This window comes from Bubalus kerabau, chromosome 20 (assembly GCF_029407905.1).
Source record: "Bubalus kerabau isolate K-KA32 ecotype Philippines breed swamp buffalo chromosome 20, PCC_UOA_SB_1v2, whole genome shotgun sequence".
Lineage (NCBI taxonomy): Eukaryota > Metazoa > Chordata > Mammalia > Artiodactyla > Bovidae > Bubalus > Bubalus kerabau.
The window spans coordinates 18821730-18840629 of NC_073643.1; the positions used below are offsets into that span (position 1 = coordinate 18821730).

Sequence of the window (18900 nt, forward strand, 5' to 3'; positions counted from 1 at the left end):
AAATGATGGTGTTGAGAAAGGTGCCACCTTACAGGGCCGTCCTGCAATGAAGCAAAATTGTGCCTATAAAGGGGCAGGTGGTGAAAGCTCAGTGAGAGCTGTCACTTGTCACAGCTTCCCATTAGGCAGGCACCGTGACCATTTTATAAGTGGGATGGCCAAGGTCTGGAGAGGTCCAGTAACTTACCTGAGGTCACCTAACTGGTGGAGCCAGGATTTGAGCCCAGGTCCAAGTCCGAAGGCCAGGTTCTTCCCTGCTGCCAGTCCCCCTTTCAGAGCCCTCCTGAGCCTCTGAGGCTCCTGTCTCTCGAGTCACAGACGCCTGGTGCTTTCTATGGTCTTCGTGTGAGGTCGGAGCCTGCCCTCTGGTGGCCGCTTCCAGAAGTGCAGTACAAAGACAGACATGTGGCCTTTTGGAGGGGGTTTGGCCATGTGGGTCCCACTCAGCATCCTCTCCTCCTTCCCCAAAGCGCCCTAAAAATGACATAAGGGAGCCCGTTTGCCTTCCTTCAGCATCTGGGGATTTCCTTCCCTCACTGGGCACTCAAGGTGAGTGAGCTTCACAGCTCAGTTCTGAGCCAAAGCCCTCTGGAACAAAACTAAGCTCTGCCGTGCTGGCATTTTCACTATGTACTATGTGTAGAGCCTGGCGTGCTGCAGTTCATGTGGTCACAAAGAGTCGGACACGACTGAGCGACTGAACTGAACTGAGAGTCCTCGGCAGGCATCATTTATGTCTTTTGACCCCTCAGAATCACTCTGAAGAAGTAGGCTATTATGTCCGTTGTACAGATGAGGAAATTGGGGCTCAGGTTGAATGAGCTGGCTCAAGGCCTCCCAGCTCATCAGGCCTGGTGGCATTTCAGAACCTGTGCAGCTCACCCCTCCACCCAGCTCTGCCCTGAGGAGGGGCTGAGGGAGCCCCAGTGCCGGGTGGCCTCTGACTTTCTCCAATTCTCTCTGTCTCTCTTAGATTTTGTGGGCTCTACAGTAAGCTCTGTGTTGCGGCCAGGGGGTGATGTCTCCGGATGGGGAGTCCTCCCGTGTCCTGTTGCTCACACACAGGGACCCTGAAGGCCGGAATCACAGCCCAGGAGTTGATCTGCCCTCAGCTTGTCCTGTCTCCTGCCCTCTCATCCCTCCATTCACGCTCCGAGGGAAGACCCCGATCTTGGACTGACCTCACCTGCTATCTGCCTGCGAACTCTGGGCTTTGAAGAGAGGTTGGGGCTAACATGCAGCCTGGGGGAGGGGAGAGGCCCTGCAGACCCTTGGGGTCTGCACTTCCTTCAGCTGACCTAAGGGAGCTGGCCCCCAGCCCCTGGCCGCCTCCTCCTCTCCAGCCTGGCTGGGGCCCTGCTGAGTCTCTGGGGAAAGAGGAGCTGTGGCTCCCCACCAGGCTCCCCCAGTCTGGGGGGCTGGGGCCTGGCTCCATCCTCGCCTCCTCTGGTCCCCACCTCCTGCAGAAACTATTCAAGATACTGCTCCAGGGCAGACTGGACTCTTTCCTACCTTTTTTCTTTTTTGCCAACAATGGTTCCATCATCTCCTTACAGAGCTCCAGGCACCACCGGCCTCCCCGAGGCCCCTCTGCTCCAGCCTGCTTCCAGCTCTCCTGAAGGAATCCGAGCTGCCCCAAGGGAGAAAGCACAGGGCCTCCAAGTCTGCTGCTGACTGGGGCCCTGTCAGTGCAGACTCTGAGCCAAGACGGGCCGCTCTGGAGGCTGCACTGACTCCTGTCTTGGTGGCGTGTGGCTGCTGCAGGCTGGGGCTGAAAGTGGCTCAGCCTGGGGCTAGCCATCTCCTCCCTGCGTGGACGGCTCACCAGGGACTGGACCTTGACCCTGGCCTGTTTTGTACAGCATAGACTTCTTGGCCCTGTTGTCAGGGTTGGGGGTTGGGCCCATGAGTGGGGAATCAGGGGACGCCTCACCCCTCTGCCCCATATCATGTTGTCCCCCCCACCCCTTCTGCCAAGGGCAGAGACTGTCTTGCCTCTTTGATACTTTTCTGCATAACTTGAACTTGCAGGTCACCTCTGAACAGGGTACCCCCTGTCCCCATCCCCAGGCCTTGTAACCCTGTCCCCACCTCTTCCTTCTCCCTGCCCACCTCTTGCCTTGCGGTTTGCCCACGGTCTCAAACCCAGTGGGCACGCTTGGAGCCGAGGCATGAGTGAATGTGTGTGAGTGTGTGTGCGCGCGTGTGTGTTGGGGGCAGATGAAGGGTCTTCTCTCTCTCCCCTGCCCCCGGGAGCACAGGATGGAGACTACAGGTGTGTCTGACCTCCCGTCACTGCCTGGGGTTCCTGGTGGTACAGCCATCTGGCATGGGGTGTGGATGGCCCCCTCCAGCCCCGTTGGGTGGCCGGTTAGCTTCATCTTGTGTGCCTACTTCTGTCTTCAGGTACCTGCTGCCTGGCCCACTGTGGAGGGGCAGCGGGAGGCCCCTGCAGGCTCAGTGGGGAAGCACGTGGTCACCATGTCATGTCGGCCTCAGCTGAAGGAGAGAGGAAAGCAGCGAGTGCCATGTGTTCACAACCTGTGTTCATTTCCCCTGGACCTGGACCTGTTAGGGCTGCCAAGAGACCCTAGAAATCCTCTGCCCGAGTCCCCCAGCTGGACCCTAACTGGAATCAGATGCTCGGTTCTGGGAGGATTCCTGAAGCCTGGAACGTGCTCAGTCCTGATCCCTGCCCTCTCTACTCCCTCCTCCTGGGCAAACACCCCCCCCACCCCCCTCCCCCATGCTCGGGCCCCTGCACTGTGCCCCTCCTCCTGCTCCCCCCAGGGTCCCGCGCTGAGTGAGAGGGTGGGGGGAGCCTCGTGGGGGGTGGGTGGGGGGCAGAAGTGAGTTCCTTCAAGATCCTAACCAAAGCCCGATGTTGGAAGCCATCAGGAGGAGGGAGCAGGAACAAGTGATTAGAAATGGGAAGACAGAGACAGGGGAAAGAGGAGGGGGCACAAAGATTGGGAGAAGAGGGAGGGATGGAGCTATGAGAAGGAGACTGAACGAGGTATTACAAAATACAGAAAGAGTGACCAGAGAGGGGGATGTGATGGATAGAAAACTAGGATGTGGGAGGGGAAGTGGCCAGAGACAAGGCAGGCACAGGGATGGTAAGGAGGCAGAGGAAGAGGTGAGTTGCAGGGGGCCAGCTGCTGGGGAAGAAAGGAAGGGGAGGGCCATGGGGAATGGGGAGCTGCTGCCACCCGTGGGAGACACAAACCCCTGTGCGCTGCTGGCAGGAAGCTTGGGACCCAGCTCCTAAGAGGCAGAGGCGGGGCCCAGGCAGCCATGCCCCACCCTGTTGGGAAGGAATTGCATCTAGGTGATTGCCCAGCAGGTTAGCGCCACTGGAGTGGGTTAGTGGTAGAGAAGGGGGTGGTTTCCTTTGGAGTGGTTGGACGGTTTCCCTGTCACCATCCGCCCAGCCCCCTGCTGCCCTGACTGAGGGGCAGTGGGCAATGCACCCAGGAGCCTGGGGTTAGGAGGAGAGTGTTGGTGGGACTGAAGGAACACCAGGGTACCTTAGGGAAGGGAAGGAGGCTGGAGTGGGTACCAAACCAAAGTCCTGTCCCTGAGGCTTCAGCAGAGGTGGGAGCAGAGCAGGAAGGAGGTGCTTCAGCAAGGCCCCAGGTGAGGCTGAAGCGGCAGCGAGCCAGGACCCAGATGGCTCTCCGGGGCCAGGAAGCCACCACAGCGAGGAGGTTTGTGTTTCACCTCACTCACACCCGGCAACTTGGCTTAAGCCTTTGGGAGGAGGCAGAAGCAGAGGCGATCGCCTGTTCCCAGCTGAAAGAGGCTGAGCTGTGGGTGAGCGGTCCACTGAGGCACGCCTCCCCTTGCCCTGCCTGGACCAGAAAGGGATTCCTCTGCCTGATGCAGGACTCTCAGGAGAGGCCAAGGCAGCTCCAACCTTGAGGGGGTTCAGAGCACTGCTTGCTCAAGTCCTTCCAGGTCTCAGGATGTGAGCACTTTCCTCTTTGGGGATCAGTACCATGGGTAGGTTCAAGATCTTTTTCAGGCCTGTTATAGCCAAGAAGTTGGGAGCTTTTAGAGAAGGCTGTGTGGGGAAAAATTCTTGCCTGGCTGCCTGTTGAGGTTCCTGCGTGGGCACAGGGGATTCACCCTTCTGCAGCTCCCAGTGTGAACTGAGGGAAACCAAAAAACCCTCTCTTTGGAGAAGCTGGGATCTTCCTGGCACGAGAAACTTCCGCAGGCCCCTGCCTGGCTCAGGGCTAGCCTTCAGGTGGGACTGGAGTTTCCTGAGAAGGGAACAGGGAGCCACAGTCCTCCCCTGAGCTCTGACCAGCAGAGGGCCCGTGCTGTGTGTCATTAGGATAGCTTGGTGTTGTCTACAACCATTAGTAAGTTCTGTCTGAATGTGTCCTCGCTGTTCATCGTCCAATTTGGTAACATTGATTTTGGTCCTGACCCCTTCTGCTGCTGCTGGATTTGAGCTTCAGTGCAGGTGGAATGATGTTCAAATAAAGACACACTTTATATCACCCATGCTAGCTTCTCCGTCTCTGAGTTGGCCCCCAGGGGATTAAGAGGGGTGAGATTCAACCTGACCCTTTGTACCAGGTATAGCCGTGTATTAACAGACCTTACATGAAGGTAGCTGGACCACGACTGACACAGAACTCAGCACCATCTTCAACCCTGGCTTTCATCTTCAAGGACACCTCATGGCCTTGTTTGGACTTGTCACTTTGGTCCACATTTCATTTTAAGGAGACTTCCTGAGATCCCACAGGAATGAGTCACACCACACACCTAACTGAAATGTAGTCTGTTAACAACTAAAACTGGAGTTGTTTTCAGGAGAAAGAATAGTTGGCCATCTTTGCCAGCTCCTGACTGCATGGGCTGGAACACAAGGCTCCACCGTTTCCTCCTGAGTTGCTGTGGGCAAGTCCTTTCACCTCTAAATCCCCACCGAGTATCTCAGGGAACTTGAACAGATGAGGGAATGCCTGTGAATTGTGTTGCAGTGTCTTACACATAGTAACGTGGCCCAGATGGCAGCTCTATTGACTATAACTTTTGCATTTGGGACTTGAGCCTTCGTTCAACACATTTTGAGTGCACAGTATCTGCTTAGAACTTAAAGAAAATCAGAGCCTCTGTCTTAATGGTCTGGTTGGGGATATTAACATGTAACAATAATGTGAAATCTGCCTGGTGCAGGGTACTGTGGGTAAAGGGATACCTTACATGGCTTTAGGTGGGCTGGGTAGAGCAAGGGATGGATGGTCTTACTGTAGAATGAACAGGAGGTAAGTAGGCAGGGGCCAGGAAAGCCATTCATGAAAGAAGGCAGCTGGGGGAAAAAGGCTGAGATGAGAAACAGAATTGAACCTGTGGAGAAGAGCAATTTAATAATGCTGAACTGCAAAGTGTGAGGTAGGGAGGGAGGGTCAGAGATTCATCTGGAGAGATCAGCAAAGGCCAGATGATGACAAAGCTGGGACTGTTTACAGCAGTTCAGACCTAAGAGCAACAGGGAAGGATTTTAAGCAGAAAAAAGACACAATTAGATATGCATTTCAGATAGATCCCTCTTGTGGTGTTATGGGGGCTGAGTTAGTTGGGGAAAATTTAATAAAAAGGAAAGCAGAAGTCTGGCCTGAAGCAAGGTGGTGGCAGTGGTTTTGAGAGAGGTAAAGAATTTAACATTTAGGAATCTGAGTTATACTTACTGACAGGGGTTGTGGTGGTGGTGGTAAGGGATTAAGTGGCAATGAGGAGAGTTAAATTTTTTGAGGGGAAAGGGAAAAATTGCCAGTATAGCAGGGGATGAGATAATCAATTTGAGACATACATGTGGGACATCCTGATGGACTGTCCAGTAGTCAGCTAACTTACATGGGTTTGGGGGCTCAAGAGAAAGATCTGGGCCAGAAACCTGAGCATGCAGGTAACAGAGACAAGTGAAGCACAGACGAGCTTATTCAGGGTGGCTGTGTTGTGTGAAAAGAGAACTGAGTTGCAAAATGCTGGGAAACACTAATGTATAATGGTCAGAGGAATGGACGTCCAGGAAGAGTCAGAACTTTGAAGAGAATGGTGAGAATGTGGTGTTAGAGAAACCAAGGATTTAGAATTCAAGGGGAAGTTCAACTGGTCAAATGGAGTGGAGAGGTCCAGACTTAGGGACTTAAAAACGGGTCCCTTAGATTTGGGGAAAAAGAGTCCACTGTTGAATTTGATAAAAGCACGTCCAGAGGAGTGAGAATAGAATCGAATTGAGGTCTGTTCAGGGAGAGAACGGCAGGTGACTGAGGATCACCGAAGAAGTGTGGATAAGAAGGGGACATCAGTGGAATTTTTTCAGGAACTATGACGTATAGTGAACCAGCAGTGGACAAGGATCAGCATGTAATCCAGAGGAGACTATGGAATCTCTTTTCAACATGGAACAGTCCTGAGTGTTTGTAGGTCACGGCTGCTAAGAGTTTAAAGATAAAGAGAGGATGACTAACGGAAGAAGAGAGGAAGACTCTTTTGTGGGGTAGAGTACAGGGCTTAAGTACAAGGTTTAGGGAGCTCTTGATGGCAACCTGCTCCAGTACTCTTGCCTGGGGAATCCCACGGACAGAGGAGCCTGGCAGGCTACAATTCATAGGGTCACAGAGTCAGACATGACTGAAGCAACTTAACATGCACGCACGCATGCATGCCTGATGGCATCCAGTTCTTCAGTGAAGCAGGAGGCAAGACTGTCTACTGAAAGTGAAGGGAATGAGTAAGAATTGTGAAACTTTAGAACAGTTGCTAACGAAGCTGTCAAAGGATAAAAAAGGATCAATAGAAGGACTGACAGGTGACTGAATTTGTGGTGGCACCAACAGATGGGAGGGCAGGCACAGAAGGTAGACTATAGACTGAAAGGCAAGTGCAAGGTAAGGCGACTCAGAGATCCACCAACAGATCAAGGCTGGGTATGGGAAAAGGAGAGACTGCAGTGGGGCAGACTGATGCAGAAAACGGAGAAATGAAAGCACTGAAGTTTACACAAAGCAGCTGCAAGGTTAGGAGACTGTAGCTAACCAGAAAGTTGGGTATTTGACCTGAATAGTCTGGGTAATTCTTGAAAAAGATTTTGAGATGCGAGGTACCCTGGCTAGGATGTCCACCCCAATGGTGACAATAATGGCAGAAATAGAGGGGCAGGAGACAAGCCAAAGTTGCCCCAAGAATCAAAGAATCAGAGTTCGGATGGTTAAGACCACAGCAGGAAGAGGGATGAAAGTACAATAACCAGTGCGTGAGCAGCAGAAGAAATACAGATTTTTAATAGAAGGTACAAGATGTATTTTGTCTGGAAACACTGAGGGAGAGCCTCCATGTGATAGAGTGTGAGAAAGGAGCAGCCTCCATGTCAAAGATCACAAAGGAGAGGGTGTCCTAAGGAGAGGACCATATTCAGTTAAGGTCAAGACACAATATGGAGGAGCTAAGGGTTTGTCTATCATAGAAAACAGCACTGCAGGAAAGACTAAAGAGAAGGGCAGGACAGAGGAAGACAGAAGGATGGTGCGCTGTCAAAGGAGCAGCACTGGGCAGCCAGGTGGCATGGAGAGCTGTCATCATGCCAAGTGAGTAAGGAGCGTGAAGCCTGCAGAGCTTGCCAGACTCCAAGTTTACAACAGAGCTCTAGTTTAAAACCCTTTCAAATCTCCTGAGGCAGGGCAGGACTGGTGATGGCATATGCTGGCACCCGTACAGATCTGGAGGTGCTGGAAAGCTCACCTAGGTATCAAAATTCAACCTGAGTGGTTGGAGGCCTCTTCAGATTCATTTACTCATTCAACCAAACATGGGTCGAATGCCTGTTCTAGTCAGGTACTGCTCTAGGCTCCACAAATATGCAAATAAGTCAGAGGCCCTGGGTTCAAATGACCTTTGCAGGGCTGTTTGCCTGTTTATTGTGGCTATGTAAGATTCTGCTCCTTGTTTTGTAGAGACATGTTGCAGTATAAAACAAATGTACAGGTAGATGAACTATTATACATAATCTAACCATAACCAAAGAGACTCTCGCTAACCACCCCAGAAGCCTTTCAAGTGCTCCCAAACACTATCCCCTTCCTTCTCTCCTAAGAGTAACCACTGCCTGCAGTTTTAGTGTAATCACGTCCCAACTTTTGTAATTTCTTCATCCAAGAGAGAATCTTCAAACAAAATGGTTTAGTGTCGACTATTCTTTGGATATGTCTTTACCACTTGGTTTCTTTTTATCCCTCCTTGCAATTTGTTGAAGAAACTGGACCATTTGTTATGTAGAGTTCTGTAGCTGGGAGTTTGCTGGCTCTATTCTTGTGGTTCAGTTAAACGAGTTTCCTCTGTTCTCTGTATTTCCAGCAAATTGGATCTAGATGCTTATTCACATTCAAGTGTCTGTTTGCACATTTTAATGACTGCTTCATAGTTGTTTTCTTCATCAAGATACTGTCTAATTGCTTTTGTGTAATTAGGGGTTGAAAAATAGTGATGCTCCAATTCGATCATCCTCTTATTTGTGGGAAAGCTTCTATAAAGAAAAACATCCTCATTTTCGATCTAGCCTATACAGTTGTATAGGAAAGGCAAGACTGCTGAATTCTTTCATTTTCTAGTTTTCAGAAAGAGTTGCTTTCCTAACATTCTCCCAAGATGAACAATTATTTGTGTTTTGTTACCATTATGAACTCATGGATTTAAATGTATTTGATTCTGACACATTTATCATAACTAATGCTCAAAATGTTGTATCATTGGTGAGCAGAAGCCTCTTTAAAAAAAAAGTTGGTTTGAGTCTTTCAAACCTAACCGTAAATCATCTTTGATAGTATCCTTGCTCCCTAGAGGGGCTTCCCTGGTAGCTCAGCTGATAAAGAATCCGCCTGCAATGCAGGAGACCTGGGTTCAATCCCTGGGTTAGGAAGATCCCCTGGAGAAGGGACGGTTACCCACTCCAGTTTTCTGGCCTGGAGAATTCCACAGACTGTATACTCCACTGGGTTGCAAACAGTGGGACATGACTGAGCAACTTTCACTTTCTGATATGATAAGATGTTCCAGGGTGGTCCTGGTACATTTCCTCCCTCAGACTAAAATCTGCCATTTCTCTAAGAAGCCTTGCCAGTTGACAGAGTTAAGACAGACACATATATATGTAGATATGGGATCTATCAATCTAATCTATCTGTGACAAAATACGTCAAGTTAATACTGATACAAAGAAGGTTTTGGCCTAACATCTGTTAACTTTTTACCTCTAAGTGAACTCTGGTTCTCACTGACTGGATTCATTTATCTCACATTAAAGCCATCAGATATAATACCATCAATGTAACCACAATTACAAGAATATGTAAAACCTATTCTTTCCAGTTTCTTTGTAGTTGCATTTTATTTACAACTAATTTACACATACAGCAGCTGATGTTGCAGTTTCACCTTACATTCTGCATTCATTCTTAGTTCTAACTGCATGTAATTAACTATCCGACTTTCTGCTGATGTTTCTCAAGACAGTTTAAAATGGTCACCTCAATCAGCTGTTTCTAACAGATTCCTACAAAAGAGAATTAACAGGAAAAAAGCTCCCCAAGTTCTATAACATAGTTGGTATGAAACTTTTGGTTCATAGTCTGAGTATTTTAAATGTATCATTCTCTCTTGCCATAAAGTGTTGCTGTCAGGAAGCCTGATAGAGCTTAACATTCTTCCATTAGAAATAACTTTGTTAAGGAGGGCTGGATATCCACAAAGGTTTTCATTTTTGCTTCTTCTTTTAATGCCAACAATTTTAGGATGTTTTGATATTGGGTTTGAATCCTGAGTTGAATTTACAAGATATGCAATATATTCTTTCAATGTGTGGTTTGAAATATTTCAGGAAAAGTTTTCTCAAATTATAACTTTTGGTATTGTTTTGTCTGTGGAAACATCTATTTTACGTGTCTTTTTTTCCCCTGGTCTTTGTCACTTAAGGAAAAAAGAGACTTTTTTAGAGCAATTTTAAGTTCACAACAAAAGTCAGAAGGTAGAGATTTCCCATATTCTCTCTGCCCCACATATGCACAGACACCCCATTATCCACAACCACCATCAAATGGGACATGTTACAACTGATGGACCTACGCTGACACACCATAAAGTCCATAGTTTACCTGAGAGTTCACATTCTGTGGATTTGGGCAAATGTAAAATTACAAGTCTCTCTCATTACAGTATTATACAAAATAGTTTCACCACTGTAAAAATACTGTGTTCTGCCCATTCATCCTCCTGTCTCTTCAACTGCTGATTTTGTTACTGTTTCTACAATTTTGCATTATCACTGGAATCACACAGTATGTAGCTTTTCCGGATTGGTTTTCTCTACTAGTAATATGTATTAAACGTTTCTCCATTTCTTTATGGCTTGATAATTTGTTTCATTTTAGTGCTGAATAATAATCCACTTTTCAGAAATAACAGTTTATTTACCCATTCACCTACTGAAGGACATCTTGGTTGCTTCCAAGATTTGGCCATTTATCAATAAAGCTGCTGTACACATCTATGTGCAGGCTTTTGTGCAGACGTACATTTTCCCCTTCATAGGGCAAACACAAAGAATCCCGACTGCTGCACTGTGTGGCAGGAGCACAGTATGTTTAGTTTTTAAAGAAACTACCAAACTATTTTCCAAAGTGGTTGCATCTGTTTGCACTCCCACCAGCAATGAATGAGAGTTCCTGCTGCTTTATATCCTCATCAGCATGAGGCAGTGTCACTGTTCTGGATGTTGGTCATTCTAATAGGTACTGACATCACACTATTGCGTCAATCTGCAGTTTCCCAGTGACGTGTGCTGTTGATCATCTTTTCACGTGCTCCTTCACCATGTGTACCTTAAGTATCTGATCAAGGTCTTTTGCCCATTTAAAAACAAGGCTGTTTTCTTTATTCTTGCCAAGGGTATGATAAGAAAGCATTCTCCAGGTAACCGCAAATAGAGCTTTATTTGAACTGAAGAGCTCTAGTAGGCTATATACCTCCTTGTGGGTTTCAATACTGTTGGACCTTAAAATGTATCCACATCTTGAAGTAGAGTCTTTAAAAACCAACTTGTCTGACTGATTTGCTAAACCCTTTCAGTAAATTGAACACTACTCCTTTCCTCACCACCATTTCTGTTCTGCAAGTTTTTCCAGGTAAAAATTTTTCTCAACTTATACTTCATGACCTCAACGTTGTCTACTGGATCTTCTAATTAGGAAAATCCATTTACTTCTCAAAAAGTGCTATTCCTTCTCATTTCCCTTCTGTCAATTTTCTCAAAGAATTAAGCATAACCTGTATGCAAAACTCTATAATCATAGTAAAATCCTGACCGTAAAGAAGCTAGAGTCATGTTAGTTGACATAAAAAGTTTATGTAAGTGAAATAAAGCTAGACGTGTAGGCTGGACCTACCATATGAAGGCTATGTATATCTGCTGTCATACTGTCCTCAACTTCTAATTAAAAAAAAAACAAAAACAAAAAAAAAACTGAGATTATCATCAACATATTAGTTTCTCGTATATAACAAGTCCCATTGTGAAATGATCGCCACAATGTGTAATCAACATCCATCACCACAGCTACAAAACTGTTTTCTTGTGATGAGAACTTTTAAGACCTACTCCTTTAGTAACTGGCAAATACAGTATTATTAACTATAGTCATCACACTGTAGTTACATCCCTAAGACTGACTTAGTCAAGTCCAAGATTGACCTTTTTATCGCCTTCACCCATTTTGCCTACTCCTATTCTCAACCTCTGGCAACCAATTACCAATCTGTTCTCTGTATTCATGACTTGATTTTAAGATTACTCATGTAAGTAAGACCATATGGTATCTGGTCTTTTCTCTTATTTCACTTAGCATAATGCTCTCAAGGAACATTTGTGTTGCAAATGGCAAGATTTCATTTTTTGCTTATGGCTGTCATTGTCAATACACATTTTATTCATCCATTAATGGACACACAGGTTGTTTCTGTATCTTGGCTACTGTAGATAATGCTGCAGTGAACTTGGGGGTGCAAATGTCTTTTTGGGTTGCTGTTTTTTTAATCAGATAAATATCCACAAGTGGAACTGTTGGATTGTATGGTAGTTCTATTTTTAATTTTTTGAGGAACATCCACACTGGTTTCCATAAAGCTTGTACCAATTTACACCCCCACCAAAAGTGCACATGGGTTCACTTTTCTCCAGATCCTCACTAGAATTGATGTCTTTTTGATAACAGCCATGCTAACAGGTGTGAAATGATACATGACTGTAGTTTTTGATTTGCATTTCCCTGGTGCTTAGTAATGCGGAGTATCTTTTATGTACTTGTTTGCCATCTGTATGTCTTATTTGGAAAAATGTATTTTCAGATCTTCTGGTCATTTTTTAATTTCAACTTTTTATTTTTGAGTTATGATTTGCAAATATCTTCTCCCATTCATTCTGCCCATGATTTCCTTTCTTTTGCTTGTGCAGAGGCTTTTTAGTCTGATGTAGTCCCTTGTTTACTCTGGCTTTTGTTGCTTTTGCTTGTGGTGTCAAATCCAAAAAACCATCACCAAGTCCAATGGCAAGGAGCAGACTGCCTTATGTTTCCTTCTAGAAGTTTCAGTTCTTACATTCTAGTCTTTAATCCATCATGAGTTAATTTTGGAACATGGTGTAAGATAGCTATCCCATTTTATTCTTTTACATGTGGCTGTCCTGTTTTCTCACTTATTGAAGAGACTCTTTTCCCTATTTATTCTGGGCTCTTCTGTCATAAATTAATCAATCATACATGCACGGATTTATTTTGGGGTTCTCTGTCCTGTTCCATTCATCTGTCTGTCTGTTATTATGCCAGTACCATACTGCTGTAATCACCATACCTTTGTAGTATAGTTTGAAATTAGGAAGCATGAAACTGGCCTCCAGCTTTGTTCTTTCTTGAAATTGCTCTGGCTATTCAGGGTATTCTGTGGCTCCATATGTATTTTAGAATTGTCTATTTCTGTGAAAAATGCCACTGGAATTTTGTTAAGGATTACACTGAATCTGAAGATTGTCTGATTACTTACCGTTGAGTTTTAAGAGCTTTTTGTATGTTGGGTAACAGTCCTTTAATTAGAGGTGTCTTCTCCAAATATTTTCTCGCAGTACGTGGCTTTTCTTCTCTTGACACAGTCTTTTGCAGAACAGATGTTAATTTTAATCAAGTTCAGCTTACTTCTTTCAAGGATGGTGGTATTGGCGTTGGTATTGGTGTTATACTTTCTAGATTGTTATCATCTAGGTTTGTTTAACAGTTTCACTTTTATGTTTAGGTCTGTGATCCATTCTGAGTTAATTTTTGTGAAGTGTAAGGTTTGAGTCTAGATTCACTTTTTTTGCATATGGATGTCCAGTTATTCAAGCCCCATTAGTTGAAGACTATTTTTTCTCTATGGTATTGCCCTTGCTGGTCAAGTAATATTGACTGTATTTGTGTGGGTTTGTTTTGGGTGCTACATTCTGTTCCATTGATCTATTTGTCTATTCTTATTTCAATGCCAGGCTGTCTTGATTAGCTTTATATTAAAGCCTGGCTGACTTTATTCGTCCCTTTTAGCACTGTGTTCACTATTCTGGGCCTTTTTCTTCTGCTTATGAACTTCAGAATCATTCTGTTGATATCCTGAAAATAATCAGCTGGGAATCTGATTAGGATTACAAATCTAAAGATCAAGTTGAGATCATTCATCCTTACGTTGAGTCTTCCCAGTCACGGCCATGGAACATTTTTTTTTAGTTCTTTCACCAAGAGTTTTGTAGTTTTACCCATACAGATTTTTAGGTCTTTTATTAGATGTCTACTTATTTCATTTTTTTCGGTTCAAATGTAAATGTTGTGTTTTAACTTTCAAATTCCACTTGTTTGTTGTTGATATATAGGGAAATGATTGACATTTGTTATTAACCTCATTCCCTGCAACCTTGCTATAAATGCTTATTAATTGCATGGAATTTGTTTTTGTGAGCAGTCATTTCTTTTTAAGATATTTATGTCCTCTGTGAACAGTTGCTGCTGCTGCTAAGTCACTTCAGTCATGTTGGACTCTGTGCGACCCCATAGACGGCAGCCCACCAGGCCCCGCTGTCCCTGGGATTCTCCAGGCAAGCACACTGGAGTGGGTTGCCATTTCCTCCTCCAATGCATCAAAGTGAAAAGTGAAAGTGAAGTCGCTCAGTCATATCCGACTCTTAGTGACCCCGTGGACTGCAGCCTACCAGGCTCCTCTGTCCATGGGATTTTCATTATTTCTTCCTTATCAATCTGTATACTGTTACTTCCTTTTCCTGTCATATTGTATTAGTATGCACTTACTGTCTGTAGGGATATTATTCTGCTCCTTTCTTGTAAATGTTTGGATTTGACTTTGGTACTATTACCCACTTTTAATGGGTCAATAAAGGGAGGAATGATTCCCTCCCTACCCCCCGTTTCAAGGACATATTTTGTGTGTGCAAAATACTAAAATATGGACTTTACAAACAGCAGCTGATGAAATCCAGCTGACCAATTTACGACCAACTGTTTCTCTCAGGAGTTAAAAACAAAGTAAAGTTATTTAACACCTTTATAGACAATCCTAGTTTTACTCATTCAAAATACTTCATTTAACGTGATCCTTCACCCCTGAAAAATTCCATTTAGAATTTTCTTGGGCCCAGACAGCTGCAGCACCTTCAGACTTAACCACACACCCTCTGTACACACTGCAAACCCATCCTAGTTTGACTGTTGTTCTCACACTGCCTTGCTGAACTTCCAAGTGAGTGTTCATTTGGAGTTCTGAGACCTAGCCGACATGCCACTGCTTCCTCTGGAAGAGAACATGGTAACATGAAAGTCCTGTGCTTTCTTCGTTTTGCGCTGATGGGGATATGTACGCTTCTTATAATATAAACTTGTCCAAGGTTCTGTTTTGCTATCATGACTGCCCTGTGTGCTTTTATGGAGTCCTTGAGAAATATTCAAATCTATTATCTTCCCAGAGTTAAGTTTTGAGTGTAGGAGCAGGGAACAGCATCTCCTTCAGTAGCTATGCTTATCTCCAAGCTCTTTTCTTTACTGATCTTTACTGATCTACTCCTGTGCTTTACCGAAAAGCACAGGAACTTTTCTGTCTCAGCCTCATAGCAGGTTACGAAGGCTGTTCCAGTTCTGGTTGATGAACTGATGGTCAGTGTGGTTTCGAAGTAAATACACAGTCCATTTGGAGAACAGTGCACTTTTTTCTTCAGGGTGAGCTCTGTCAAACAGAGAAACTGTCCCACAAAAATGATTCCTCAGAGCTAAAAAGGCCAGACTGATCTTTTAAAGGCAAGAAAGGGTATGATACAATTTTTCAGTTAGTTAAGTGATTTTTAGTTAGTTTCAAAGCATCTTTATTTGTCTCCTGGGTAAACTGCAAAATTTCCAAGACTGTCAGCTTGAGCCTGTCATTTGGATGAGAGGATACACACTGTATCCTCTCAAACTTATAAAAAAAATTATAGAATGAGAGTAATATACCTACCTTATACATTTTAAGTATCAATGAGATAGCAAATGACTTCACTGGAAGAGCCTGGTTAACTATGAAGGTGTATACAACGTGCACTTGCTTATTTCTTTACCACAGTTCAGTTTCTAACATCTGTATCACACTGAAAGCAAAGCACCCAGGAATGCAGCAGGTGGTTGTCTTATCTTCACATTCCCAGAACCTTATATATAGTTCAGCACATAGCAACTCTTTAGTAAAGGATTATTGCCTGATGGTTTTTTTTGGGCCATGCTGGGTCTTTGTTGCGGCACGTGGGCTCTTCACTGCAGTGTGCTGGCTTCTCTAGTTGTAGTGTACGGGCTCTCTAGTTGACCACAGCATGCTGGATCTTAGTTCCCCAACCAGGTATTGAACTTGGGTCTTCTGCATTGGAAGGTAGATTCTTACCCAATGGACCACCAGAGAAGTCCCACTTATTGCCTGATCTTAGTCATAAAATGGTGAAGGAAGATCAATCTGTATTCCTGGCCCCATTATGGGCAACACAACTCCACCAAGAGCACACTCTCCTGAATGTGGTTCCATCTTGCTCCCTTTAAGGATAGCTTGAGGAAAACTAAGCAAGGCAGTGTCACAGAATTGGACAAAGAACTTCTCAACTTATGATTATTATGGTTAAGAATTTTATTATCAAAATTATTACATCTCTTGTGAAAGTTCAAATGTTACAGCAAGGTGTAAACACTCCACTTGAGAAAGAAGTGATACTTCTTCCCTTCCAAGAGTCCCCCCCACCCCCCGCCCCACCCCCCCCAGAGGTCTGGTCTTGACAGCACCCTGCCCACACAGAGTGGCTGGGGTCTCTGCACGTGCCAGGCAGGGTGAGGGCCGCCTGCCCGCTGGCCTCTCCCCTTGGTTAATAGCCAAGGGGAGAATGCAAACCCCAGCCCAAATGGAGAGACATTTACATACGTTTTATATAATATACAAAGAAACCAGCATCCCAGGCAACATGATTTCCACTCCAACGCTCTCCCAGACTGATGGGTTTGTGGGGGAAACAACATAAAGGAAAGTATTCTGCTGACGTTTCAGCATTAAAAAAAAATCTCCCCTCATTTGAGCAAACACCTGATTTGAATTTTGAAAAAGTGAAATTTTGTAACAGTCACACACAAAGAGAGAAGACTGTGCATATGATAGTTGTAGGAGAGGGTAGAAAGAAAAGGGGATGCAAGAGGCTGAGGGAAAAAAGGAAAAAACAAATAGGAGGGAAGGAGGGAGACTCACAGTATTATCTTGTCCAAAAGAAAGAAGTAAGGTCCACTGCAGCACCAGGGATTACACCTGTCAGATATTTGCTACCCCTACCATGGTTATAACTGAATACAAAAATTAGATAAATAAAAACACGCCGGATATTACAGTAAACAAGTGAAAGAAATAAGCTGGCAACCGTATGGAATTTAAAAAGATTGTGTACCCCACCTGGCTGGCCCCAGGGCTCCTCCAGGGGTGTACAACAGGCACAATGCACTGATGGGGAGAAGCCAGTCTGCTCTCATCTCTCATCCAGAACAGCTGTCATTAGGTGTGTGGGTGGCTTTAAAACACTCTCATCTGGGCCACGCTCAAATAAGCATCTCCCAAAGAAACGTGGGACATGCCCACACACAATCACAGTCCTGTCGGTGCCATTCCACAATCAAAGCTTTCCACTCTTACCCTGCAGTCACGAGTGCATGCTCTCCAATCATGGAGGCGGTCCTACTCAGGGGATTGGCAACTCCTGATTAACTAGGAGTAGAAAAAATAAAATTCAAAGAACTCCCAAACTACTTGGGACCTTCCTAATCAAATGCATTGTCAATGGCTGGTAAGTAGCAATGCAATTGGCCCATCTCTCTTTTCTTTGCCTACTTACTTCATGGGTTACTGAGCTGTGAAACAGCTTGGGGAAGGGGAGTGGGTTGGTACCAGCTGGGGGCTCAGACAATTTACTACGATAATCTGCTTCTGAATAGTCAAGAACTGACCATGAGTACTTCTTCAGAGATCCAGGAACCCCTCAGAGCACACACCAAGCTTCACTATCCCTGCCTCTTGGTGTTTTTAAGACAAAGGTAAGGAATATTCTCAGTGAACACACCTTGGCCAGATACCTGCTTTTGGAATGGTTATTTTATATACCCACCTTTTTTCTTAAGTGCATAAAACCCTAACACTACTCAGATGGCTTGGGGCTTTGAGATTGGCTCTTTTCACTTTTTCCTTTGAAAACTTTTATCTTTTTTGGATTTAAAAAGATGTCCTCACTGCACAAGTGACTATGGGCTACAGGCAAGGATGGGAGATGGAGGCTTCAACACAACTCATTGCACTTAGAATTGTTACTAACCGAAAACACCATTTGCTTGTCAACAATGTACCCTTAACAGCAGGGAGAAACTTCTTTATAGTCTCTGCTTCAGACAAGATTTACATCTTTCTCCAAGGCCAGAGCCAGTCGTGACCACAAGTCTTGTTTCTTGTCGACCAGACCCAATCCTCTGGCACCTTGTACCCCCTTCCCCAGCAATATGCTCGGCCTAGGTTCCAGAGGCAGCTGGAAGGAAGCAGCTATGGGCTCATTCAAGTTCTGTTTGCCCAAATCCAGAAGCCCTAGGAAAGTCCTGTCTGAGTCTTGACCCCCGACCCCTGCAGTGGCTGGAGTCGGTACTGGTGCACACCCCCACTCCCTCGATGTGGGTAGTGCTGTGAATTGGAAACCGCAGATACCCTGGAGGCCTGGTAGGCAGCTGACTGCCCAGCACTGGGCAGACTGATAGTCCGGAAGTCTGATGACAATGACGACCTAGAGTTCTGAGGAAAGGAGGTGGAACTCAGAGTTCCTGTGCTGGACTGGGAAACCGAGTCTGAGGTCGGCGAGTCTGAGGGGCCCTGTGGGGTAGGGCTAGCAGCACTAGAAGGGCAGCTCCTCCTTGGAAGACTGCTGCCGGTGCTGTTTCCAGAATGTGGCTGGCTGCTATAATACCCTGGTGTCCCCGTAAATGGGGCCAACGAGTCTGTGGACACAGGGTGGGCGGGGCTGGAATAGGACGTGGAAGAGAGGGAGGATTCTGAAGAACCATGAGAAGGGGGGTTCCCAGGTCTCAGTGCAGTAGTTCGATAACTGTATCCCGGAGACTGGGTGGGATGTCCTCTAAAGGGGGAGGAACTCTGTTGAAGGAGGCTTTGTGATTCTGTCCGTGGACTATCACACTGCAGGAGCTAGAAAGAGTTGGGAGGAAAAGCATAAGGAAATGAAAAAGTCCCTATTTAAGCCTTTTAGGCTTGTGGATATTT

General features: G+C 45.5%; 2 protein-coding genes across 23 annotated transcripts in view; one reads left to right on the forward strand and one right to left on the reverse strand.

The window, feature by feature from the left end:
• The window catches only part of LHFPL4 (LHFPL tetraspan subfamily member 4), a 28113-nt gene extending 25877 nt beyond the window's left edge, over window positions 1-2236 (forward strand). The window contains exon 3 of the mRNA XM_055557438.1: window positions 974-2236. Coding sequence (XP_055413413.1) covers window positions 974-1074 — 101 coding nt within the window. The 3' untranslated portion in view covers window positions 1075-2236. The remainder of the gene's footprint in view (window positions 1-973) is intronic.
• Window positions 2237-9412: 7176 nt separating this feature from the next.
• Window positions 9413-18900, reverse strand: part of SETD5 (SET domain containing 5) — an 87246-nt gene continuing 77758 nt past the window's right edge. For 12 of the 22 annotated variants that reach the window (XM_055558050.1, XM_055558047.1, XM_055558067.1 and 9 more), the window contains one exon: window positions 9413-18825. In XM_055558050.1, coding sequence (XP_055414025.1) covers window positions 18217-18825 — 609 coding nt within the window. In that variant the 3' untranslated portion in view covers window positions 9413-18216. The remainder of the gene's footprint in view (window positions 18826-18900) is intronic. The other 10 variants (XM_055558059.1, XM_055558054.1, XM_055558055.1 and 7 more) reach the window with 4 other exon arrangements.